The following is a 26,712-nucleotide window of genomic DNA, read 5'->3' as shown; positions in this document are numbered from 1 at the left end:
AATGATAACAATGTCTGGTACAGTTCATAACACAAACAAAGACAAAGTAGGTGACAGTAATAACACAAAGATCAAAGAGAAAGAATAGATGGAATTACATTTATAAGGATTTTACACTGAAAGTTAAATGGTATAAAATTAACTCAAGGTAGCTTGTAATAAATTAAGGGTGTATATTATCATTCTTAGAGCAACCACTCTGTGATGGAATACATAGCTACAAATTATCTTCCCATCGAGAGCTGGAGTCTACTTCTCTGCCTCTTGAATCAGGGCTGGTCTTGTGACCCACTTTGGCCAACAAAATATGAGTGATGTTGCATAAGTTCCAAACCACGTGAACATGTGCCATTTATTTTACATCAAAGCTCAATAAAGTTAGCTTTAAAAAAACAAAAAATAGGGGGCGCCTGGGTGGTGCAGTCGTTAAGCGTCTGCCTTTGGCTCGGGGCGTGATCCCAGTGTTCTGGGATCGAGTCCCACATCAGGCTCCTCCGCTAGGAGCCTGCTTCTTCCTCTCCCACTCCCCCTGCCTGTGTTCCCTCTCTCGCTGGCTGTCTCTCTCTCTCTGTCAAATAAATAAATAAAATCTTAAAAAAAAAATAAGTCTAGAGTTGTTCCTTCCTCTCATATTTCTAGAACTGGTATTTCTTCCATATGTATATATGCTATTACCACAATCAATATAAAGAACATATATATTGACTACCCCAAAAAGTTTCTTCATGCACTTTGTAATTCATGCCTCCCGCCCTCCAACCCCACACAAACACTTATCTGCTCTGTAACATCAGAGGTGTGTTTGCATTTTCTAGAACTTTACATAATTGATTTAAAAGCATTTACCCTTTCTCATCTGGCTTTAGTCACCATCATTATTTTGAGATTCATCCATGTTGTTGCATTTGTCATTAGTTCGTTTTTAATCACTGAGTAGCATCCCAGTAAGTGGATACGCCAGAAATTGTTTATCTCTTCACCTGTCGATGGACATTGAATTGTTTCCAACTTCTGCCTGATACAAATAAAGCTGCTGTGAACATTTGTGCACAAGTCTTTGTGTAGACATATTTATTTCATTTCTCTTGAGCAAATACCTGGAAGTGGATTGGCCGGGGTTTTATGGTAGGTGTGTGTTTAAGGTTTTAAACAACTGCCAAACTATTTTCCAAAATGGTTTTCCATTTGACGTTCCCACCTGCAACATACGACAGTTCTGGTTTCTCCATAGTCTTTGATACTCGGCCTGGTCAGTATAAAATTGCATGACTTTGGGAAACCATTTGCCAATTTCTTACGAAGTTAAATATCCACCTACCCGATGTCCCAGTAATTCCTTCTCCTTCGTACGAATGAGAAATGAATGCGTTATGTTCACCCAAAACAACGTCCACTTGAATGTCCACAGCAGCTTGGTTCACAATAGCTCAACACAGAAACAACCCAAATCTGCATAGACAGAGGAACGGATAAAAAAACTGTAGTGTAGCCACACTCAGAAATCGAAAAAGGGGATGAACTAATGATACAACAACATGGACAAATCCCAAAAAATACTATGTGGAATGAAAGAAACCAGACCCAGCAGTCTCATTTATATAAAGTTCACATAGACAAACTAACCTCTGGGAATAGAAATCAGAATAGTGGTTGCCCCTGGAGGGTGGAGGAAGAATAATGGTGTGGACAGGGACAGGAGGGGGTTTTCTGGGGTATAGACATCTTCTATATGTTGATCTGTGCGATGGTTATATGCATACGTATATATTGCCAAAGTTTATTGAGTTGCGCACATAAGATTAATGTATTTTGCTGTTTTAAATTTTACCTAATAAAGTGCTGTTAGCATAAAACAAAACAAAAACCCTATATTTGGTAATCAGTTCTCCTGAAGAAAAGAAAGGCTTTAATATTTCAAAAAGAAAGAGAGAGAAGGGGTGCCTGGGTGGCTCAGCGGTTAAGCGTCTGCCTTCGGCTCAGGGCGTGATCCTGGCGTTATGGGATCGAGCCCCATGTCAGGCTCCTCCACTATGAGCCTGCTTCTTCCTCTCCCACTCCCCCTGCTTGTGTTCCCTCTCTAGCTGGCTGTCTCTATCCTGTCGAATAAATAAATAAATAAATAAATCTTTAAAAAAAAAAAAGAAAGAGAGAGAAAGAGATCCAGAAAGAAAGCGATGGAAGGAAGGAAGGAAGGAAGGAAGGAAGGAAGGAAGGAAGGAGGGAGGGAGGGAGGGAGGGAGGGAAGGAAGGAAGGAAGGAAGGAAGGAAGGAAGGAAGGAAGGTAGGAAGGAAGGAAGAAGAAGGAAGGAAGGAAGAAAAGGAGAAAAGGATGAAGGAGGAAGGGGAGGGAGATAAGGAAAGGAAGGAGAAGCACTTTTACAACTTCAAGGTTTTCCCAGGAGAGCCTCTATTTACACCTGTTGTCCTGTCATCCTCTTCAATATAGCGTTTGTCCAGATCTCTCACATACGTAGTTGATAGTTTGGTAGACTTCCGATTTATGCCTCCCGCCTCCGCCGCGCTCAGTCTGAGCCGTGGGTGGAATATGAGCACAGTGAATGGAGTTGTCACTTTGACGTGTATTTAAATAAGAAAGACAATCCAGCCGTATCTCCTCTCTCTTCTCCTGATTCTCCCTGGACAGAAATCCTTTGTCCAAGGATGGCACACACGGTGTTCCATGCTTGTAAAAACACAAACAAACAAAACAAACAGCACTCAGACAAGGATCTAGGTTGGGCTCATTTCTCTGGCCAGGGTGGCTGTGAGAGAAACATTGAGCGCCTCGCCCCCTGGCATCCACGGCTGTACCAGCCAGCTGCCCAGCGGCCCATGGCGCAGCGCGGGAAGCCCACAGGTTGTCCCCCTGGCAGGCACTTAGGTATAAATGCACAATGTGCCCAAACCAGAGACGAAGAAGTGTTGCTGTACAGCATGGGCAGAGCCCGCTGAACGCTTTTGTTACCGTGGTTGGGTCCCTTTAGGCACAGTCGAAAGCCACGGCAACCGATTTTAGTGTTGGGTATCATTTTCATATTTTTCAATGAGCACTTTCTGTAGCAACAAAGTAAAAAAACAAAAACAACAAAATTGCCTGTTACAGGAATGTTGATGATGAACATGCATTTTGCTCAAGATGTTTGTCAGCATCGATCACCCTCCGTGGGAGGCGTGGTGATGTCTGCGAGGACTTGGAAAGTAGAAAACCCAAATCTGCTGAAACTGCATCGGCGTTTGCTTCCAAAGACTGCGCCGGACGATAACGATTGGGAATCAGATGTGTTTACATTTCACTCCATGAAGCGAGACTTTTCGTTCGCATCCAAGGTCACTTCACTCATGTGTTTAATTCCAATTTTTTGTGCACACACATACACACGTGCACAAAACTAAACCAATACTTGGTAAGGAATTGGCTCCAATAGGAAAGAACAACTTCACACACAGGGAAGTGATGACAGTTTTATATCATTGTTTTTAAATGCTTCAAACAGAAAATCATTTGTTATTCTAATAACTTTTTGCAACCAATTCATCAAAATAAAGCTGTTGAAAGTTCATTCTGTCAGAGATGAAATATCTGACATTATCACGAACATTGAAATTCAGCATAAAAATACAAATTTTTTTAAAGATTTTTTATTTATTCATTTGAGAGAGAGAGAGAGCACAAGCAGGGGGGAGGAGCAGAAGGAGACGGAGAAGCCACTCCTTGCTGAGCAGGGAGCCTGATCCCAGGACCCCAAGATCATGACCTGAACTGAAGACAGATGCTTAACCGACTGAGCCACCCAAGTGCCCCCCAAAAAAACAAATTTTAGTGAGGCACAGCATCATGATAAAAGTAATGTTCTTTTTTTTTTTTTTAAAGATTTTATTTATTTATGTGACAGAGAAACAGCCAGAGAGAGAGAGAGAGAACACAGCAGGGGAGAGGGAGAGGAAGAAGCAGGCTCCCAGCCAAGGAGCCTGATGTGGGACTTGATCCCGGAACGCCGGGATCACGCCCTGAGCCGAAGGCAGACGCTTAACGACTGCGCTACCCAGGCGCCCTGATAAAAGTAATGTTCTTACTGAATTATGGAACTTGCGGAACAGAAATACATTTGTAATCAGTTGTAATACGCATAATTTAGAACTGCATCCAAACAAGTTATGATGGTTTTTCCACCAAAATAGAAACGATATTTGTTAAAATTTACAAATATTTCCATATAAACACTGTTAGAGAAATGGAGTTACAAAATTCTTTTGAGTACGATGGGATCGAATACCAAAAAACCAGAACAAACAAAAAACCTTCTGTATGGGAGCTCATTCCTTTCCTGCTTTTTATCCATAGGATTGTAGAAGCACATAAGCCTTTTTTATTTTTTTTAATATTTATTTATTTGAGAGAGAGAGAGAGAATGTGAGTGGGGGGAGGGGGAGAGGGAGAGAGACTCCTCAAGCAGGCTCCCCGATGAGCATGGAGCCCGACACAGGGCTTGATCCCATGACCCCAAGATCATGACTTGAGCCAAAACCAAGAGTCAAGTGCTTGACAGACTGAGCCACCAGGGTGTCCCAAAAGACTACCTTTTAATCAACCCAGGGAGCTGCATAATATTGAACTTACGTGTTACAGTCTCAGTTTTTTAACTGTATTCATTTAAATCAGTTAGAAATCTTGTCTCTTTAATCAAAGCATGGAATGAATAATGGGCGAAAACCTTCAGCTCTTGAAGACTGGCAAATTCCAAGGTTTTTTAAAAAGTTTTTATTTTTATTTTTAAGTAATCTCCACATCCGGTGCGGGGCTGGAACTCACCACCTAGAGATCAAGAGTCAAGGGCTCCACTAACTTCACCAAGCATCCCATGAATTCCAAGTATTGGAAACAAATGTTACAAACGAAGGCACTGAAATTGATCCCTTCCCTAGGAAAGAAAAAAACTAAACAAAATAAACAAGCAGAAACAGTGCACAAGACGTAATTCTGAAATTTTGGTGGACCTCCAAATTTTAATTGGTTAAAATTATGTCCTGAACTGGAGTGAAGTAACCGATGAAATCAATAACTTCTCTGCATTTACATTTTTATTGAGATGTAATTGACACACGATATATTCGCTTCAGGTGTACAATATAATGATTTGATATTTTTGTATATTACAATCAGCATTTAAATTTGATGAAACATTCAAAAATTCGTAATTCTACAATTTTGTCTTAGAAACATGGGTGAAGGGGCGCCTGGGTGGCACAGCGGTTAAGCATCTGCCTTCGGCTCAGGGCGTGATCCCGGCGTTGTGGGATCGAGCCCCACGTCAGGCTCCTCCGCTATGAGCCTGCTTCTTCCTCTCCCACTCCCCCTGCTTGTGTTCCCTCTCTCGCTGGCTGTCTCTATCTCTGTCGAATAAATAAATAAAAATCTTTAAAAAAGAAAAAGAAAAAGAAACATGGGTCAAAGTAAAATATTCCAACTGGAGGCAAAAAAAAAAAAAGGACATATGAAAATGCAGGGGCTGAAATATGTATACAGTTTAATGTGAAAAAAAATAGAATGAAAAATACCCTCCATTCAGCAAAACTCTCTTACAGCTTATTCAACCCCTGTGTGAAAAAGTGGTATTCTATGAAAACAGTGTTGGTGTTCCCTAGCAATCTGGATGACTCACGCTCACATAACCTGAACGAAAGAGGTCAGACACACATGACTACATACTATAGGAATCCAGAGGTAAAAAGGACAAAAGCCAGCAAGCTAATCAAAGCCATTAGAATCAGGGGTGGTGAATGGAGTGGGGCACAGAGGGTTTCAGGCATTGGTGGCGTGTTTAATCTCGAGCTGGGGCTAGTAACTCAGATGTGTTAAGACTGAAAATTCACATCTGATATTCATTTCTATGAATGTGTATTATACTTCAGTGACTTTTTAAAAGTATTATGGAGATTAATGATATTCTCCCACACGACCATAATATTATAATATCATTACCACCCGTGAGAAAACGACCAATTACACCACCACGTAATGTAATATGGAGTCCACATTCATAGTTCTTTTTTTAATCTAGGAACAGATTTTATTACTTATATGAATTTCATCAGGATCCGTTCTAACAGGCACTGCATTTGATTTTTATTTTTTGAACATTCTTTCAATCTAGAACATCCGCTTCTTTTTCAGACACCGATCGCTCTGCTGTAAATATTCTATATTGTAAATGTGTTTGATCGGCTGCTAATATCTGCGGAAGACAGAATTCTGAAATGACCGCGGATGATGCATGGTTTTGGGTCATGCTCTTCCCTAAAAGGAGGGCTGGACCCGTGAATATGATGTCATAACACTCCCGTTATTAGGTTTCAGATCGTGAGCATAGAAGAACACAGAAGTAAGAACTAATCCGCCGACTCTGAGTTCATCAAAAGGGAGCTTACCCCGAGTGGGCCGGACCTCACGGAGAGAGCCCACAGGAGAAAGCCGAAGCAGCAGAGATATTCTTCTGCTCACCTTGCAGAGGAAGCTGCCATGCTGTGAGATGGGGGCCACCCAGCGGGCACCTGACGGTGGGCTCCAGACCAGCCCTGGCCCACAGCCTGCAAGGAAATGGGCTCCACGGTCAAACACTGGCCACACCATGAATTCCACCCACAGCCAGATGGGGCCTGTAGGAGGCCCTCGCCTGTGGAGATGCCATCCCGGTGAGGTGACTGCCCCACCCCGAGCCTTGATTCCAGTCACAGGAGACCCTGCCCAGAGGTCACGGAGAAGCCACTGTCTGTCTGACTCCTGCTTCGTAGAAATTATGAGATAATAAATTTGTGTCAATTTTAAGTTGCTAACTTTGTGGCAATTAATCACTCACCAAGGGGTGAGTAACTCACACATGTCACTCAGCCCTGTATTTCTTACCAAGCTTCAAAGCAGCATCCAGGAAGCTTTTCTATACCCAGATGGTAAATATTCTAGACCTTGCAGGCTGACCGGTCTCCTCTTCGGCTACTCAGATCTGCACCCTCGTTGAGAAAGTAGCCCCAAGCAATACGGGAACCAAGCACTGCCGCTGTGTTTCAGTACAACTTGAAGAAGCAGGGGGCCTGCCAATTTATATTCTTGGACCCTCATCTCCAGCCCCGCAAGCTTCCTGCTCCCGGGCGCCCCCTGCAGGCCGACCGCGGCCCAGCCCGCCCTGGCCCTGTCCCCCAGCCTGAGAGCGGCCACTAACACGCTGTCCGTGTGGGGTGGCTCTGTTTGCAATCCTAGCAGAGCCCTCCCTCGTTTCTCAAGGCACTGACAATTTACAGGGCTCTTTCGAAGGCCTGATTCCCACACTTAGGCTTCTCAACAGCCAAGAGAGCTGAGTGAGGAAGGCACCATGGCGCCCACCTTCAGGAGAGGGAAGAGAAGCCCGTGATTGAATGTCTGCCGGGCTCGTGAAGCCAGTTCTCAGCTTATGAGTGGTTCCTGTCATTCGGTGTCACTAGTCTCCCCAGTGCAGAAGGCATGATCCCAAAGCTCGCCTCTGAGCCCGAGGCTGAACTCCGCTGGCCTCTCCTCTACCCTACTGCCTCCCCGGTCAGGAGCTATGACAGTCCCCATGCTCTCCCCATCTTGCCGGCTTGGAAAGTAGACTCAGACCCTAACGGAGCCTCAGAGACGACTCCCCGAGGCATCAAACGTGCTCCTTGCCAGAGGAGGACTCCAGGGGCCGAGAAAGCACCGGGAGGTGCAGGGGGCCCAGAGGGCCTCACAGACGGCATCCCCACCCCACCTGATTCCAGGCACAGAGCCTCTGCCGGCGTGTTGAGGAAGGCGTGCTCTCAAAACAGAGTTTTGGGACCACCTGCTGAAGCTACGTGTTCCTGTCACGGAGGAGAAAATGGAGGTTCCAGAGAGAGGAAGTGAATTGCCAGAGAGCTGGGAGTGTATTTAGGCCACAAACAGATTGAAGCCGAACGCTAAGGCCAGCCCGCCCTGGCTGTGTCCCTCTGTGAGCCTGATGTCAAGTGTACCCTCCCCGGGGACACTGAGGCCTGCGGCCACAGACTCAACAGGCTGCTTCCCTGGTGTGATTTTCAGTCTGTCCCTGGAGGCCTCAGCTCCCCTGTGCATCACGGCGGTAATTCTGGCTTTGAGGATTTCGGGTGTGAGCAGGCCCAGGGGCCCTGGGGCAGGAAGGCGGCCAACTTCAAGAACACAAGCCCGCACGGCAGGTCCCCAGAAGGGAGGAGGAGCTGTTAGCAGGGCACCTCTCCTGCTCCCAGGCGGCGGGGCCATCTCTGCCGGGTGCCCAGCCAGCAAGCAAGGAGAGTTAGCAGCTGTGAGGACAGGTGATGCAGGGATCGGGGTGCTGTAAGCCAGGCCCGGGAGGGGGTCGCAGAGCCCTACTCGACTCTGAAAGAATAGGCATGTAGGGCCAAGGCCAGGAGCTCAACCACACTCACTCACCTTCTTTCCGGGGTCCCCTGAAGACCCAGCAGATGTGCCCAGAGTCTCCCGGAGGAGGCCAGGCCCAGGCGGTCTGACAGCAAGGACCCCAGACACATGCCCTCAGGAAAGGACAGCCTCCATGGCCCGTCCAGTTGTCCTTGTGGCCCTGCTCTTGGTAGTGCCCACAGTGGACACTGTCCATACCCTTGGCTACCTGCCGATGTCCAGGCCCTCAGACGGCTTCTCCACTGAAGGAGACGTGCTCATCGGGGCTGTGACGCCCTTCCACGCAGTGCTGGGTCAGCCCCAAGCAAGGTTCCAGCAGCCTCCAGAGCAGCCGCTGTGTCCAGGGTGGGTGGACCCCTTATCCTTAGGGAGGTACGGCCACCCAGTGACAGAGGGGTGGGGAGGGGAGCCTTCCTGATCACTGCAGGCAGCTGGGGACCCTGGACCTATCACCAGGGCCCCTTGGCAGGGACAGCCTGGCTCTGAGCACCTCGGTGTCAGACTAGGTTCTAGTCCCGGCCCTCCCTGAGTCACTGAGTCACCCAGGGCAAGCCCCCTTCTCTCTCTGCACAATGCTAATATTCCTTCAGTTTGAAGGCGAGAAGAGCTCTGCCGCTGGAGGCCTGGGAATGGCTTCACCGTCCTGACGCTAGAGCTCTGGGAAGACGCACATAGGGGTTGTGCATGGGCGCAAAGGGAAGGCAGGCCCAGGCCAGCGCCTGTCTGCACCCGTCCCCGCCCGCCCGGCTTCCACAGGTGTCAGCTATTCCCAGGGCTGCACTGGTCCCTCACCGTGTGCCGGTCTGGGAGCCTGCAAGCTCTGTCCAGAAAGGTGCCCAGGAAGTCTGTAGCCAGACCCAGTGTCACTCCACCCATGTCTGTCTGTCTTCTTCCTGCCCCTGTGTTTGTCAGGGGCACTCCAGCACGTGTCTGTGCACCTACTCAGGGCTCTCTGCTGTGCCTCTGGCCATCTGTCTCTGCAAGCGTGTGTCCATCTGTGTGCTGCGTGCACGGCTGCCCGCCTCTGTGTGTCCGTCTCCCTGCCTCACCCACACCTGAGAGGCTGTCTCTGCGCTGGAGCCTTCCACCGCAGCGCGCGTGTGTGCCGTGTGTGTGTGAGTGCTGCGGGTGTGTGTGCTGTGTATGTGTGTGTGTGTGTGCTGTGCACGTGTGTGCCGTGTGTGTGAGTGCTGCGGGTGTGTGTGCTGTGCACGTGTGTGCTGTGTGTGTGCCATGTGTGTGTGCTGTGTGTGTGTGCTGTGTGCTGTGCGTGTGTGTGCTGTGCACATGTGTGCCGTGTGTGTGCTGTGCGCGTGTGTGCGCTGTGTGCGTGTGTGCTGAGTGTGTACTTGCATGTATGTGCCATGTGTGTGCTGTGCATGTGTGTGTGCTGTGTGCGTGTGTGTGCTGTGCATGTGTCACTTACACTCTGCCAAGTGTCGGCTCCCACCCTTCACAGAAAGTTGGAAAGTTGAACAAGTCATTGACCACACTGCTGGATTTCAAGATGTTTCCATGAAACATCTGCCTAGATTTGACTTCTATTTGATCTTTAGTGCATATCAAATCTATTAGGTAGGCAAGCAATGTTTATGAAAGCACTTTCCAGGGGCGCCTGGGTGGTTCAGTTGTTAGGCGTCTGCCTTTGGCTCAGGTCATGATCCCAGGGTCCTGGGATCGAGCCCCGCATCGGGCTCCCTGCTCAGCAGGAAGCCTGCCTCTCCCTCTCCCACTCCCCCTGCTTGTGTTCCCTCTCTTGCTGTGTCTCTCTCTGTCAAATAAATAAAATCTTTAAAAAAAAAAAAAGCACTTTCCAACTGAAGAATCCTTATTTTTCCCCACCATGCCATGTGGGGAAATAAGTTACTTGACTATGACTTGTTAGCTCTAAAAGACACACCAAGAAATATTAAATTTCTCTCCCAGATTTCATGGAGGCCTCAAATGCCCCAGCTGAAAAATCGTCCAATAAAATGCAAACACTTAATTGTTCAGCAATGTATAGCTCAACCATTCACACCCTAGTATAATTGAGTTTATCAGATGCTTTCTTCTGCACTATTGGTTGAGATTACTTAATAATAACTATATCTATCATTTCTTGAGTCATTACCCTCAGTGGGAACTGCTTTTTAGATACTTTGCAAGTATCAAATTCTTATGAAAATTAAATGGGTTAATACATGTAAAACACTCAGAAAAATGCCTGACTTATAGTTAGCTCTCTATCAGTATTTCCTATTATTAGTATTATTATCTTTATTTTTATTATCTTCTTTAATCCTCACAACTTTGGGAGGTAGATATTATTATTCCCATTTTACAGATTATGAAATTGAGACTCAAAGAGGAAATGGCACTTGCCACAACTCACACAACTAATAAGTAGGACTTTGGGATTCGAAGCCAGGCAACCAGACTCCAAGGGTAGAAAAAGGTACAGAAGCAAGGAGGAGGGAACTTCATCTAAACAGAAACGCTGCCTATTGGGGGGCTGGCTATTATTTCCCAATTTTTACTGAGCACGCTACTCACAGAATAGAGCATTATGCTGTATGTACCATGTGCCGTGGCGCTGTCCTCGGAAACGCTCAGACTCTGGACAGGAACGCAAGCATGAACCAGAGAGCCGGAACACCAGGGCACCCTCTGGCTCTCGAAAGATCAGCCACAGGAGGACTCGGGGCGGAACAACCTAACCTCAAAGTTGCAAATGGACCTGCTTGGTTAGGGTGACCTTGGCTTCTCGGTCAATAATCAGCACACTTAGCTGACTGAGGATTGCTTTTTCTCGTTTCTTATTTATGTGGAAGTTCTTACAAAGGCATAAAAATAAATCACTTCTGTAGTGAGGATGCAGGAGCTGTAGCGTTTGTCTAGACAGCAAACAGAGAACACACTACCCTCTTTTTAACTGGAGTCATTGAACCTTTTACATGTGCTCTGACTGCTGGTGTGTTTGATGCCATGTGGCCCTCCCATGTAACTTTCTATCTCTTAGGCTTTGTCATAACTCTCCATAACAAAATTTAAAAACGTAATACTAGAAATAACAAATAGAAAGCTGTCTTATGTATTATTTAGTTAGAAGGCATTTCTATGCTTTCATTCATTTTTTTCATTCATTTTTCATTCATATTTATTATGCTTTTTTCTTGTTTTGTCCTTTCTTGAAGTTTCCTCATTTTTTTAACCTTTTTTTTTTCTTCCGATTGTTTGGAAGTTCTATATCTTGTTTCTGTGCTTCTCATGAGTATTCAAGTTTTTAATTCACTTGAACCTTTACTTCTCAAGCAATGTCAAGAATTATACAACGCATAAAAACAAATCTCTTAGCACACCTTACTTCTCTGCTTCTCCCACTGGCTTCCCACTATACATTTTCAGTCCCCTGCTGTCCTTCTTCCGGGGAACTGGCCTCCCAGGCCTGAGCATATAGACTTTGGAAGGACCTGGAGGTAGCATAATGAGATATGCTGAGATAAAATTTAAAAATAAAATACAGACACAGAGGGATTGATATAACTTGATACTACTTATATGATGAATTAAAATAGATTCCCAGAGCAGATAATAGAGAAGTGGTTCAGGCCGGGAAGGAGGAAAAACAAGGAGATATTAGTCAAAGGGCACAAAGCTTCAGTCATACCCACTGAGTTCTAGAGATCTCCTACACGGCAGCATGCCCACAGCTCACAATACTGCACTGTGTTCTTAACAATTAGCCAAGAGAGTAGATAGTGTGCCAAGTGCTCTTATCACACAAAACCAGACCAGTATAATAGAGAAGAGGGGGGGAGGAACTTTGGACTGATGAATAGGTTTATGGCATAGATCGTGCTGACGGTTTCACAGATGTACGCTTATCTCCGAACTCATCAGGTTGTAAATGGTAATCACCCAGAGCTTTCTGTATGTTTAAAAAAAAAGAAGAAGAAGAAGAACTGTTTGCAATAATAGATGACAGAGAGGCGAGCAGAGAGGGCGGGTCCAGGACAGCAGGTGAGAGCATTTGTGGACACCGAGCAGGGGTGGGAAGATGTCCCCACGCGGATATGCAGCCCCGCTTCTCCCCCCAGACCAGCCATGGATCCCAGCACCCTCAGTGGTCCGACCAGGCCCGGTTCCCGTCCTTCCTCCGCACGGTGTCCAGCAGCGCCCACCAGCCCAGGTCCTGGCCAAGCTCTTGAGCCATTTTAACTGGACCTTCCCGGGCCTGGTGGGTTCTGACAGTGGCGCCTTGGAACAGCTGGAGCAGCAGCTGAGGAAGGAGATGGGGTGCGCGGGCGGCTGGGGGGCCTTCGCCAAGAGGATGGGCAGCCAGGCCCGCGGCACCCAGAGCGCGGCCAGCATGGGCGCCACCAGCCCCGCCGCCGCAGTATTCGTCGGCGACGGTCACCACTAGCACTTCGGGCTGCTGGCAGAGGCCCTCCGGGAGAAGAACGTGACCAGCAAGCCGTGGGTCTTCTCCACCTCTTTCCTCTACAACCCATCGCTGCAAGGCCCCAGAGCCCACACCTTGCTGAACGGCAGCTTGAACCTGACCGGACGCTCAGGGTTCATGCCGGGCTTTGAGGACTTCCTGTTGGCGCTGTGCCCAGCCGCCAACCCGGGCAACCGTCTGGTGAGGAAGCTCTGGGAGGAGCTGCAGGGATGCAGGTGGCCTGGATCAGGTGTTCCATCCCAAGCGCCAGAGAAGGGGCTCAGCCCTGCACAGGACATGAGAACGTGACAGCTGTCCACCTGTCTGCCTTCAAACTGCACGATCCGACGGCCACTTAGCAAGCCTACCCGGCAGCCAGAGCCCTGCCGGCTGCCTATCAGAACCTGACTTCCTGCTCCCCAGGAGACGGACGTTTCCTGGGAGGCACCTGCGCCCACGCAGGCAATGCCGGGCCTTGGAAGATGAGCAGCCAAGACGCCTGGATTGATCCCTATCCCTCCCAGCTTGCTCTGAGCCACAGGCTAGCACCGAGGAAGCAAGGTGTAATGAAAGGAGCCCTGACTTTAGAGCCAACGTCTCCTGGGCTCTGATTCCTTATTATGAAAGATGTCAGGGACCCATAGCTAGAAGAGAGGACTAGCTCCTGCCGGGGATGAGAGTCAATTGTAAAATTTTCAGGAATTGCACAGGCTGCTGGCTCACCATGGGACGCAGGCAACCTAAAAATCCTGGCTTTCCCCCCCCAGAGAGCTGGTTGTTAACCACGCAGCTGCACATGTAGCTACAAATATCAAAGAAAATAATAGAAACAAAGTCAGAGTGGAGGAAAAATCCTCTTACTACGAAAAGGATGCTTTCAACCTAGGCACAGCTTCTTTAAGATGAAGTTTTAGGTGATTTCATCAGTACTGTGTCGCGTGAGGTTTTTAAAGGCTAGGAGAGTAATAACACTTAACACTTTCCAAGTGCTTTTCCGTGCCAAGTAATGTTGCAAGCACTCCATATGTATTGATACATTGCATCTTCACAATGTATCACCCTAGGTGGGTCCCCTTTCTACAGATGAGAAAATGGAGAGGCAGAAGAACACACCCAAGGTCACACAGCTGGTTCAAGTAGAGTCAGGAATCACACCAGGCAACCCGGGTCCAGAGTCTGGGCACTGTGCCAGGCTCTCTGCGGCCTCCCTATGCTGATGTATTCCTGGGATCTCTCAATGTCTAAGCCCAGCATTGTCCCCAGCCAAGGTCATTGCTGAAACTCCCTCCTATGGTCTCACTGAGCTCCGGTGGCCTAAGTCAACAAATATATGTGTGTGACACAAGTATTTACTAAGCACTTTTCATCCTCCTTGGAGCAACGTGGGATACAGAAATGTGCAAAATGTGTGCTTGCCCTCAGAGTGTTTCTGTTTCCTACTCACCAGTCATGCCTGGCACCAAGGAGGAAACAAAGTCATATGTATGAAGGGACGCTGCTCTGAATACATGGAGACACCCATTTTCATAAGATGAGCCTGTCCGTTATATGTCTTAGGAAAGACCTAGACTTCCAGATTTCCGTTCATTTGACTTCCACTTCCCTACGCACAGCAGATTAAGGCAAACTTGAAAGATGGGAAAGCAGAGCTCTTTTTCCATAAAATGTGCAAAGAGGAGGGTGCCTTCCTCCATGTGCTGGTGAGCACAGATGTGGGAGAATGGTCTAGTAGTGTGGAGGAATCTCTCTTGCCTGTGGTGCATCTAACCAATTTCTTGCCTTGTACTTTCTGTCCCTGCCTCGTGCTCCGTTATACCCAGAAGGTTCACTTCACCACCAGAGCCCAACGAAGAAATTTTCTTCACCAAAGATGGGGAGATGCTGGCAACGTTTGACATTAAAAACATCTATGTCTTCCCAGACCAGAGGACAGACAGCCATTGTTGGACTTTTTGACTTCAGAGCTCCTCCTGGAAAAGAGCTGCTGATAAATGACAGCACCATTATCTGGGTAGGACACTTAGAGGTGAGAGCTGAGAGCCCCCTAAGGACCACGCCCTCACAGCACCTCACACTTCCAAGCGCCCAGCACTATTCATTACATTGAACTGACTTAGGGTACTTGGTCAAAGGGAGGGCAGTGTGGACCGTTGACTCACACTACTCTAAGGCTGTTGAGCAAATAAAACCTTCCAAAACCACCCCCTGGCTCCCCAAACAAAGGAGCTTGCTAAAGGCAAAGACAATTAATGAGCAAATCGGAAAGTAAACATATATAATTTCCACTTTAATTCAATTTGATCTGCATTTCCCTGATGATTAGTAATGTTGAGCATCTTCTGTCGTGTCTATTGGCCACTGTATGTCTTCTTTGGAAAAATGTCCGTTCATGTACTCTGCCCATTTTGTAACTGAACTGTTTGGTTTTTGTCATTGACTTATATAAGTTCTTTCTATAACTTAGATATTAACCCTTTATCAGACATATCATTTACAAATATCTTCTCTGATTAGATAGCTTGTCTTTTCATTTTGCTGATGGCTTCCTTTGCTGAGCAAAAGCATTTTATTTTGGTGTGGTCCCAATAGTTCATTTTTGGTTTTGTTTCCTGTGCCTGAAGAAACATATCTAGGAAAAAATGTTGCTTGGGCCAATGTTAAACAGATTACTCACTATTTTTGCCTTCAGGAGTTTTATGGTTTCAAATCTCTATCCTGTGATAGGAGAATTTAGTGCATTTACATTTAAAGTAATTATTGATTAGCGTGTGGTTATCGCCATTTTGTTGATTGATACAGACTGTAATTGTAGTTCGTCTCTGTTCCTTTCTTCTTCTCTTCTAAGAGTTCATTTTTACCTACTGTTATTTTGCTAATATCCTGCACAGTACCCCATCAGTGGAATGAACACATTGGTAACTACCTGGGCAAGAAAGGAAGGGAAGGTAAAGGGGAAAGAAGAAAGGAAAGGAGAAGGAGGTAAAGGAAGGAGAGGGAGGAAGGAAGAAGACAGGAAGGGTCCTGGTGCGGTAGACCGATGCTGGTAATTCCTCCAACACCTGAATATACAGATGCTGTTCTGTCTCCCGTGCACTCTCCCAGTGCTCTCTCTCCTGTCATGCAGAGGTCCCTACCTCGATCTGCAATGAGAAATGCCCTTTGGGTACCAGGAAGTCGATCCTATCTGAGAAGTCATACTGCTGCTACAGTTGCATTCCCTCCCCAGAGGAGAGACAGCCACGGCAGCAGGTAAGAGAGAGGCTGCCCTTGTAGACGTGGGCCAGCCAGCAGCCAGGGTAGGCTTCAGGCAAGCCCTGATCGTCATCTAGGAAAGAAAAACCCAGAGAAGAGGAAATCAAAAAGATGTTGTCAAGATGCCCTTCCCACTTGTTACAGTAAAGCCATTTAAGGCTATCCATTCATTCTTTCTTTCATCAACTCAGTTGTCCAAATTCTGTGCCTAGTTTCATGTTTGGCACATACTAGCTCTTCTGTAAATATTGAAAAAAAACCCTCTATTGCCTTAATCCGCATCTTGCGAAGATGCCGCTCATTCAACAGCTATCAACTGGCACCTACTGTATGCAGGCACTGTGCTGGTTGCAAAGGTGGTGACAACAAATGAGGCACAGACCCCGGACCCACAGACCTCATGATCTCTCCAAGGAGATGATCCCTGTGTCCCCCAAACCTGGGAGAGTAGAGAAACTAGACTATGAGTGAAATCAGTTGCCTCAATAAAAATCCAAGCCTCAAACCATGAGAGTGCAGAGGAACAATGAATTCTAACAAAGGGGTATGTAGGGGAACTTTTCGCTGGAGGGCGTGGCATGTGATTTAGGCCATGAGCAGCAAGTGGAGTTTCCCAGGCAATGAAGCATGAGAAGGATAGTCCGGGCCAACGAGCACAGTAACGAAGGTTCAAGACAGGAAAGCAATAAGGAGCAGGAAGTGACTTGAACACAACCTCTGATGGGTGATGGCCAGATAACAGAGGGCCCACCTTGCCAGACTCAGGATCGTGGAGTCTACTTTGCAAGAATGGGGAACCATGGGATGACTCATGTGGAGAAGCAGTGCGTATTTCAATGTGTTTGGGGAGATTGAGAAGCGACCAACGTACTGAAAAGAGAGAGAATCGCTCAGCAGGAACAGGCACAGAATCCAGGAAATTGTTGAAGCCATGGGATGGGGAAGTCTCCTGGCACACCGGAAACTCTCAGTGTGGGGGAGGCAGGGACTTTAAGGATCCTCTTTGCCCATTTAAGGAGAAAGGCACGGCTGAATGAAGCTGGGGGTGGGGAGGGGACACCAGATCGGTAAAGAGAAGATGACAGAAATGATAAATAAGAAATCACCCTTGGACTTGCAGATTAGGACATGAAATCAAGCATCTGGGAACATAGAGATCTAACCAAATCAAGGAAGAGGGTTCAATGAGAACATATCACTGCTCCAGAGCTCCAGTGACAAAGCCCATCCTTAAAATCACTATGGAAAGCAAAGCTCTGATACGTTCTATCACTGGAGTGATTTAGACACAGATGCCTCCATTAAAAAAGAGAGAGTCTGTGTACGTAGTAAGCACCCCATTGAAATTCCTTAAATTCAGTGGGCTGATGAATGAATAAATGCCTGACTATGAATTATGACACAGCCACCATGGTGGTTGGATTCAAAGGGACAAAGCCCAGAGAGGAGTCAGAGCTTCCTTGGTTGTTGTGTTGATTATTTCATTACAGTCTGATGCACAATGGGCAGTTGCCACCAGGATTTCTGCCCTCTGTGGCTTTGGCCCTCAATCTGAGGACATCAGGTACCCTGGAAGGGTCCATCGTAACAAGACTGAAATACACAAGACCTACAGGAAAAGCCATCAGTAGTAGTCCTATGGCTTCTTGACCACAGGAGAGTTTCCAGAAGCTTCCCCACTCTGTTCTCTCACTCAGTTTCTCTTTCTCCCTTCAGATAGTGCTGTGTGCGAGAAGTGCCCTGAGGACCACTGACCCAACATGGAGAAGAGTCAGTGCATCCCCAAAACGCCTGACTTCCTGTCCTACCACAAGCCCCTTGGTACAGTGTTGGCTGCCTGCACAGCCCTGCTCTTCCTCCTTTCCCTGCCCATCTTGGGCATCTTCATCTGGCACCACCACACCCCATCGTCCAAGCCAATAACGGCCAGCTCAGCTACCTTTTGCTGTCCTGCTTGGCCTTCTCTTTCCTCTGCCCCTTCCTGTTCATCGGGCACCCAGGACCCTTCACCTGTGCTGTGCCCCAGGCAGCTTTTGGGGTCACCTTCACAGCCTGTGTGTCCACCATGCTGGCCAAGACCATCGTGGTGGTGGCAGCCTTCCATGCCACCCAGCCAGCCACCTGGATTACGAGGTGGGCAGGGCCAGTTCTCCCTAGCCCCATCCCCATTGTCTGTTCCCTGGTCCAGGCAACCTTGTGTACGCTTTGGGGGATCAGATGGCCCCCACGGCCTGTGAACTCTCAGAGCCTGGGTCCACAATGACAGTAAAGTGTGATGAGGGCTTCTTAGAGCTGTTCTATGCCATGCTGGGTTACTTGGGTCTGCTATGGCTGGTCAGCTTGCTGGTGGCCTTCCCCTCCTGCCGGCTGCCTGACACCTTCAACAAAGCAAAGTGTATCACCCTCAGCATGTGTGTGTGCTCCTGTGTCTGGGCCTCCTCCATCCCTGCCCACGTGAGCACTCAAGGCAGGGCACAGTGGCCAGGGAGGTCTTTGCCATCTTAGCATCAGGAGCAGGCCTCACGTCCTGTCTCTTCTTTCCCAAATGCTGCATCATCATTCTCCACCCCGAGAAGAACGGAAGAGAACAAATGCTTGGCAGGCATCATCTCAGGCGAGGTCAGAAGCGGACAGTGGGGAGTGCCACGTCCCCAAGGATGCCCTCCCTGGGCTGGCCACCAGGACAACATTCCTTATGACACTGGTCCTTGTCACTTAGCGGCTTCTACTATCAGCGGGACTTGAGACATGTTTGCAATAATGTCCTTGATGGAAGCATCTGGTCTCATTCATCCTGCGGCCGCTCAGCAGCCAGCCAGTGCCTGGTACGGAGAGGAGACAGAAGAGCTGTTTGGTGAACGAATAAGTCAACATCTGCAAAGCTAGCATTGGAGGAGATCTTGTAGAAGAGACAGCGAGGTAGAGCTGTCGGATGGAGTCAGAGAGTCCGGGGTCCTCCATGTTCACAGCTCCTCCTGTGAACCTCAGGGTGTGGCTTAACCTCTCTGAGCCTCAGGTTCCACCGTAGAATGAGACTAAAGCTCCCTCTCTGGATTGATGTGAGGAGGAAGTGAGAAAATGTAGGGGGAGTGCCCAGTGCATGCTAAACCCTCAAAGGTAAGTATTTAAAGTCATCTATCCACCTTGTCCTTTTACAAGATGCCAAGAGGGGACCAGTATACCCAGGCATCATTGTGCAGGGAGATGAACAAGTTCAAAGACCTAGTTCTCTGTTTCCTTGGCTGTGACTTTGGACAAGTTACATTACTTCTCTGTACAACAGTTTCTTCATGTGCAAAGTAAGGTCACAGCGCTGACGTCGTGGGGTTATCAGTGAGCAGTCAATGAATTAGTATTTATAAAGCATTTAGAATAGTACCTGGCCCATAGTAAGAACTGAACCAGTATTTGTTAAATAGTTCAATAAAATTGTACGGAGTGGCAACCTGGATATCTTGACTCTGCTGAGTAACTGAAACTTCCATGCGACCGATGCTCCAAGCTCTGCCCTGTGGAGGGACCTTCAGAAAGGCTCACGTAGAGCCCTTGCAAAGCTTGTGGTCTAACATGTCCAAGCCAACCTGATCGGAGGAAACTGAATGTACCTCTCGTGGAACAGTTCTAATGACCTGCACCCGCTCTGGCGGGCTGCTTACCTTTGGGTAGACGAGGACGGGTTACGGTCGCAGACCCAGCTGAACAACCGCTAGAGGAAAGTCTAATTAAAGCCCCTCAACTTCCACGGGAGTGCGAAGGTCCTAATGAAGCCCACAAAGTACTGGACATCAATGAATCACGCGCTAGAGCTCCTGGACTGATCTCCGGGGAGGGACAGAGCTGAACGGCACTGCACAGATGGTCTCAAGGCGCCGAAGCATCCACATTTCTGGACAATGAGATCCGTCTTAAGTTTCCGCCAAAAGGGGTTTAAAATGCTCCCATCTTACTGGCCAAGAGTGATATTTAGATCATGACAGTGAAGCCACCAATGGAAACAAGGATATAGATAGAAAAGACTCAATTTAGAGAAACAGAAAACTGTTCTAAAATCTATATTTAAAAAATTGAAACTTTAAAAAAGAAAATTATGGGAAAAAATGATAAACAGAAAGCTGTAGCATCCCACAGCCAAAGCCAGGGTTTTGACAAACAGCTTGGAAATCAAGAATTGCCAAGGATTTCACATGTGAAAATTGAAAAGCAAGAGACCAACCACAGATTAAGACCTCTGAAAAAAGGAACGGGAATCCCAACACAGGTGTAAAGGATAAAAAGAATGTGGAACCATAGAAGGGGGTCCCACAGCCCCACACCAAAGCCTTCAACAATGGTTACGCAATGGTACACAGCAAACTGTAGAGTTCTGATTTCAGATGCAGATCCCGTCATTCACACCAGGTCCCAAGTCAAAGGACCTTCTCCCCGATCGATGGCTCCCATATAGTCCCTAACCAACAATTAAATCGGTATCTAGGTACCCAGAATGGGCAAAACAAGATGAGCAGCGCTCATCTGTCTTAACAAGTCTTACTTCTCTTGGGGCGCCTGGGTGGCTCAGTCGGTTAAGTGGCTGCCTTCGGATTGGGTCATGATCCCAGGGTCCTGGGATTGAGCCCCAAATCAGGCTCCCTGCTCAGCGGGGAGTATGCTTCTCCCTTTCCTCTCCCTCCCGGCCCTCTCCCGTGCTCCCTCTTGCTATCTCTCTGTCTCTCTCAAATAAATACATAAAAATAAAATTTTTAAAAATTATTAAAAAACAAGTCGTGGTAAGGAGGGCATGTGATGTAATGAGCACTGGGTATTATATAAGACTCACTGACCTCTACCTATGAAACCAATAATACATTATATGTTAATTAATTGAATTTAAATTTAAAAAATGAAACAAAGAAAAAACAGCCAAGGCTTACTTCTCTCAGATTATTCCTTGTCACATTCTCTGGGTACCTCTGGGTCTCTTCGTTATCCCCCAAAGAAGGAATTATATTCTCAAAAATGTCCTATTTACAAGAATACATATTTTCCTGTCATGATTTCCTAATTTATCTTCACTGCGGAATGATCTACCATTAGTAGTGTCTTTAAAATCTTTAGCCGTCGAAACTTTCAGTTTAAAACAAGTCACCGGGATGTACTGTACAGCATAAGGAATATAGTTATTAGCGTTGTTCTAGCTTTGTTTAGTGACTAATGGTAACTAGACTTATCAAGGTGATCGTTTCATAATGCATAAAAATGCTGAATCACCATGTTGTCCACCTGAAAGTAATATAATAGTGTGTTAATTATAATGCAAAAACAAAGCCAGAAGCCAATTAATTAATTAAAAAGAAAATTTTCCACTGTCGATACCTACACGTCATGCACTTCACACACACCCCAGATTCCGGTAGATAGGTCTTTTTTTAAGGGAGTGATTGCTTTACAATGTAAATAATCACACTCACAAAGACCTCTTTTTTTTTCAGTTTTTTCTTTTTTTTATTGAAATATGGTTGACCTATAATATTATATTATCAGTTCAGTTTCTCATATCAGATTTTATTCAAGCAAGACTCAACTTTTACATACGTAGGATCCTTTCTAAACGTATGCCTCTGAGTTTTTCCCATTTTAAGTAATTTATCTTCCACAAGCTCAAAATTGTAAGGTTTACTGATACTTCCCATAGAGTTGTTCTTAGAATCAAAATCCAGAAAGCTTTCTGTGTGTTTGAGTTTGAGTTCTTTCTGGAACCATAAATGAGAATGACATGACCCGGTGTGATGGCTCATTCTATGTGTCAACTTCCCTGCACTAAGGGATGCTCGGACGGTCATTAAAATATTATTTTTTGGGTGTGTGCGAGGGTTTTTCTGAGGAGATTCACACTTGAATAAGTAGACTGAAGAAAGAAGATTGCTCTCACCAATGGGGGCAGACATCATCTCATCCATCGAGGGCCTGGATGAACAAAAAGGGGCAAGAAGGGAGAATTTGTTCTCTTGGCTGGTGCTGGGACATCCATCTTCTCCTGCCCTTGGCCCCTGATCCTTGGGCCTTCGGTGTCTGACCACAACTTACCCCATAGGTTCCCCTGGTTCTCAAACTTTCAGGCTCAGACTGAATTACACCACTGATTTTCTTGGTTCTCCAGCTAGCTGATGACAGATCATGGGACTTCTCGGCCTCCATATTGTGTGAGCCAATACCTATAATAAATCTTTCCATCTGTCTAAATAGATAGATAGTTATAACATTATCATTATAATGATAGATGATAGATAGATAGATCTTATTGGTTCTGTTTCTCTGGAGAACTCTTACGTACCCAGTATGTTATGCTTTGTTTCCCTCAGCCAGAAACCTAAAAGTCAAATGCATTTTGTGTTCAAATCGATTCAGATCAAGTGTCGGAAAGTTCTACTCTTATTTCATTCATATGAATTCTTTTTTTTTTTTTTTTGGCTTATAAACAGTAGGAATTTATTTTTTTATAATAACATTTTTTATTATGTTAGTCACCATACAATACATCCCTGGTTTTTGATGCAAAGTTCGATGATTCATTAGTTCTTATTTCTGATCCTGAAAGGTTCTCATCTTTGCACTGTTTATGTATCTTGCCATCGTCCAAAAGAATATAAAGCACATATAGAATATTCAATAAATTATATGTAATAATCAACAAACCAAATGGTTTTCAAAATGTGTGTGATTTGTGTCCTTTCTACTAACCATTAAGCTACCGCTAAGACACTGGGTGGGGCGGGGGTGGAGAGACTGTGATGCTATGGGCACCATCATGGGATTGTTGGCCAGGTGAGAAACACCATCCAGAAAACCTGTCCTTCCCCCGACCCAATCAAGCTCCGCATTTTCCTCTTCCATAGACTCTAGTTTCTGGAATGCACATTCAACTAGTGATTGTAAATGTCTTTAAGAGTACAACTATCTAAGCGTAGGGAATGACTTGAATTATATCTGTCTTTTAAGCCTTACTTCAAGTGAGCTGACATTGCCATACAGATATTCTTAAACGCATTTTCAAAGCACGGTCTGTCTTATTTCAACGAGACAGTGTAGCTACAAAGAAAATAAGTACATGGATCACATGGAAAATCAGCTGTGGTTCTGGGGACTCGGTGGTGGAAACTGCTGGTTGTTTGCCAAAATTTGTTCTCTCCTTTTTCTCCACAATCATCAGATTGGGGCTGGGTATCTGGCTGGCTAGCTATGGACTATTTTTAGCACCCTGGCGATTAGACATGGCTTATGGCTAGCTTCTTACAGACAGAGGTGAGTAGAAATGATGGTTTCTACGTCTAGTGGAGAAACTTAAAGACACGAGGTTTGATTCCTCTGTGATCTATCCTCACCCTTCTTGCCCCCAGAACCCTGTGTTGAGCATGTAAATAACAAGAAGGCCCTAGACTGGGGATTGGCAAATGGTCTCTGTCACAACTACTCAACTCGGTCATTGTAGCACGAAAGGAGCTGCAGACATCATATATGGTGTGACTGTATCCTAGTAAAACCTGATTTACGGACACTGAAATTTTAATTTTATAAAATGATTGTGTGTCATGAAATATTATTCTACCTTTGATTTGTTTACAATCAAGTATTAAAAGTATAAAAACCGTTCTTAACCCACAAGTCATTAGAAATAAGTGCTGAGTCGAACTTGGCCCACAGCCCTTAGTTCGCCGACATCCTAAGGGATGTTGACCCTACAGACGGAAGGAACTTGGGTCTTTGAACGTCTGTGGAGCAGAGCCACTCACCAACCTGGAGCGCTCACCCTGGACTCGTGCAGGGAAGAGGAAATCTTCCTTCTTTAAGCCACATTAGGGGTCTCTTGTTATAGCAGATTAACATTTTATTTTCATTAATACCTAATCCATAACTCCTGACTACCCAGGCCATTGCTCTGTCCCACAGTCCTCCTTCTGAAAAGTCAAGAAAACAAGGTCCTCACCTGCCTCCTCACTGACCTTTCCAAGACCTGAGGGAAAAGGCTCGGCCCAGAGCTCCCTTCACCTCCTTGTTCCGAAGACTGTAGATGAGGGGGTTGAGCATTGGCGTGACAATGGAGTAGAAGACAGACACCACCTTGTTGAAGTTGATGGCGGAGGCCACTTTGGTCCGGACATACATAAAGAACAGAGTGCCATAGAAGAGGCTCACCACGGTCAGGTGAGCGGCACAAGTGGAGAAGGCCTTTCTGCGCTCAGCAGCCGAACGGATACGCAACAGCGTCCAGATGATGTTGCCGTAGGACACAGAAATGACCGTAGAGGAGGCCAGGAGCACTGCCAGAGAGACGAGGAAGTCTGTGGTCTCCTTCAGGGTGACATCTGAACAGGACAAGGCTAGCAGGGGTGAGGCATCACAGAAGAAGTGGTCGATGACGTTGGGGCCACAAAATGTCAGCTGGGACATGAGGTAGATAGGCAAAATCGGTGTGAGGAGGCCCACCAGCCAACAAGCAGCTGCCAGATGGATGCAAGTGGCCCATGACACCAAGGCGCCATATCGGAGAGGCATGCAAATGGCCACATAGCGGTCATAGGCCATGGCAGCCAGTAGGAAACACTCGGTGGCCCCCAGAAAGGTAAAGATGAAGAGCTGGGACAGGCAGCCAGCATAGGAGATATTCTTGCCCCCACCTACCCCCATAAAACCGGCCAGCATCTTAGGCACCGTCACTGAGGTGTACCAAATTTCAAGACAGGACAAGTGTGTTAGGAAGAAATACATGGGTCTACGTAGCTGATGGTCCAAAGCCACCACCAAAATGATGGCCAAGTTCTCCACCAAGGTAAACAGGTACATAGTGAGAAAGAGTATAAAGAAGAGGAGGCGTGCTTCATGCACCCCAACAAAGCCCACCATAACAAACTCTGTTACGTGGGTCCAGTTTGGGGCATATGGCTGCATATGTGGGAGTGGAGGTCAGGACACTCACAGCCTCATAGACGAAGACAACGCAAAGAGAACCAGGGAGGATGGTGCATTGAGACATCGTTCATTCTGGAAGAGGAAAGCAAAGTCAAGACACTACCCCTGCCCTCAAAGAATATACAGGCTGTGAGGAGGTCCAGAAAACAGATGATTTCAGTACAAAATTTAAGGTGCTGGATATGGATGGAGATATTATGGGAGGAAATAGCAGGGAAGCTCCCCCAGTCTGGAGGAATCCGAGAACACTTCCTGGGGGAAGTGTTGTCTCAACTGGAACCTGGAAGGTAAGGATAAGTGAGTGAGATAAAAGAGAAATAGCACAGCAAGGGGGTGCCTGGATGGCTTAGTCAGTTACTCGCCTGCCTTTCCCTCAGGTCATGATCCCCGGGTCCTGGGATCAAGCCCTGCGGCGGGCTCCTGCTTCTCCCTCCACCCTTCCCCACTCATAAATAAAAAAATCTTATAAAAAGAGAGAAAGAGAGAGAGAGAGCACAGCAGGTATAAAATCCCAGAGACCAGAGAGAACACTGTGCATTTGGGAAACTTTAAGTACATACAGGTTACCATGGAAGTTAAAATGTGGCTTCCTGATAAGCATACCTGGCTCTAAATACAAAAGAATTTAACTAATAGACTAGTGAAATTTTAAAATAGACAATCCCTCTAAAGCATTTAGCACCACGTTTGGGTCAATACACAGCAGAGAAAAGCTGAAATGTTGACTTCTCCTGGAGTCGAGTAGGGAGGGATGATGGCTCTTGTTGAGGCTGAGGGGCAGGTGAGGACATCGGGAAGAGCAAGGAGCTGAGTTAAGGGAAAGGACAGAGTTGAGCTTCAGTCTGAGGACAACAGACAGCCTTGAGAAGCTTAAGCAGAGCAGCAAGCTAAGCCCTCTGCCCTCCATAAGGACCAAGTTTGCTGTGCCAAGGCAGCTCTGGAGAGGGTTAAGAAGGGACACAGAAAGCCAGTGGGGAGGTTTTGCAGGCATAGCCTGGGGCGATGATGGCCACGGGCACGAGGCATGGGGAGTGAACAGGGCTAGTAAGAGACAGAAGCAACAGGATTGTGTTTGAATCCAAGTCCAACATCAACTTGAGATATGTGACCATGGGCAAATCATTAAGGATTCCTTTTTTAAAAGCAGATAATAAAAGAGGTGTAGGGAATGCAAACTGGTGCAGCCATTGTGGAAAAAAGTAAGGAGATTCCTCAAAAAATTAAAAATAGAACTACCCTATGATCCAATAGTTCCACTACTGGGCATTTACCCAAAGAAATCAAAAACACTAATTCAGAGGGATACATGCACCCCGATGTTTATTGTGGCATCATCTACCATAGCCAAACTGTGGAAACAGCCCAAGTGTCCATCGACGGATGAATGGATAAAGAACATGTGATAGATATCTACAATAGAGTATTACTCAGCCACCAAAAAGAATGAAATCTTGCCATTTGCAACAACACAAACGGATCTAAAGAGTATAATGCTAAGTGAAGTCAATCAGAGACAGACAGAGACCATATGATTTCACTCATATGTGGAATTTAAGAAACAAAGCAAATGAACAAAGGGGGGGAAAGAGACAAACCAAGAAATAGACTCTTAACTATAGAGAACAAACAGATGGTTACCAGAGGAGAGGTGGGCGGGGGTGGCTGAAAT

The 26,712-nt window shown here is 46.5% G+C and overlaps 1 protein-coding gene across 1 annotated transcript; it reads right to left on the bottom strand.

Moving 5' to 3' along the window:
- Positions 1 to 24,068: 24,068 nt before the first annotated feature.
- On the bottom strand, positions 24,069 to 25,022 carry OR6Q1 (olfactory receptor family 6 subfamily Q member 1). Its single transcript, XM_045787044.2, has one exon. The coding sequence runs from the start codon at positions 25,020 to 25,022 to the stop codon at positions 24,069 to 24,071; it is 954 nt and encodes a 317-aa protein (XP_045643000.2).
- Between the last annotated feature and the right edge of the window lie 1,690 nt (positions 25,023 to 26,712).

Source organism: Ursus americanus, chromosome 24 (genome assembly GCF_024610735.1).
Source record: "Ursus americanus isolate L20-20 chromosome 24, mUrsAme1.1.p, whole genome shotgun sequence".
In the NCBI taxonomy this organism is placed as follows: domain Eukaryota; kingdom Metazoa; phylum Chordata; class Mammalia; order Carnivora; family Ursidae; genus Ursus; species Ursus americanus.
The sequence above is the reverse complement of the archived record's forward strand: the minus strand, read 5'-3'. Positions and strand labels throughout refer to the sequence as shown.

Coding starts and splice junctions, on each gene's coding strand:
- OR6Q1 (XM_045787044.2), bottom strand. CDS start 25,022: ATGCAGCCATATGCCCCAAACTGGACCCACGTAACAGAGTTTGTTATG.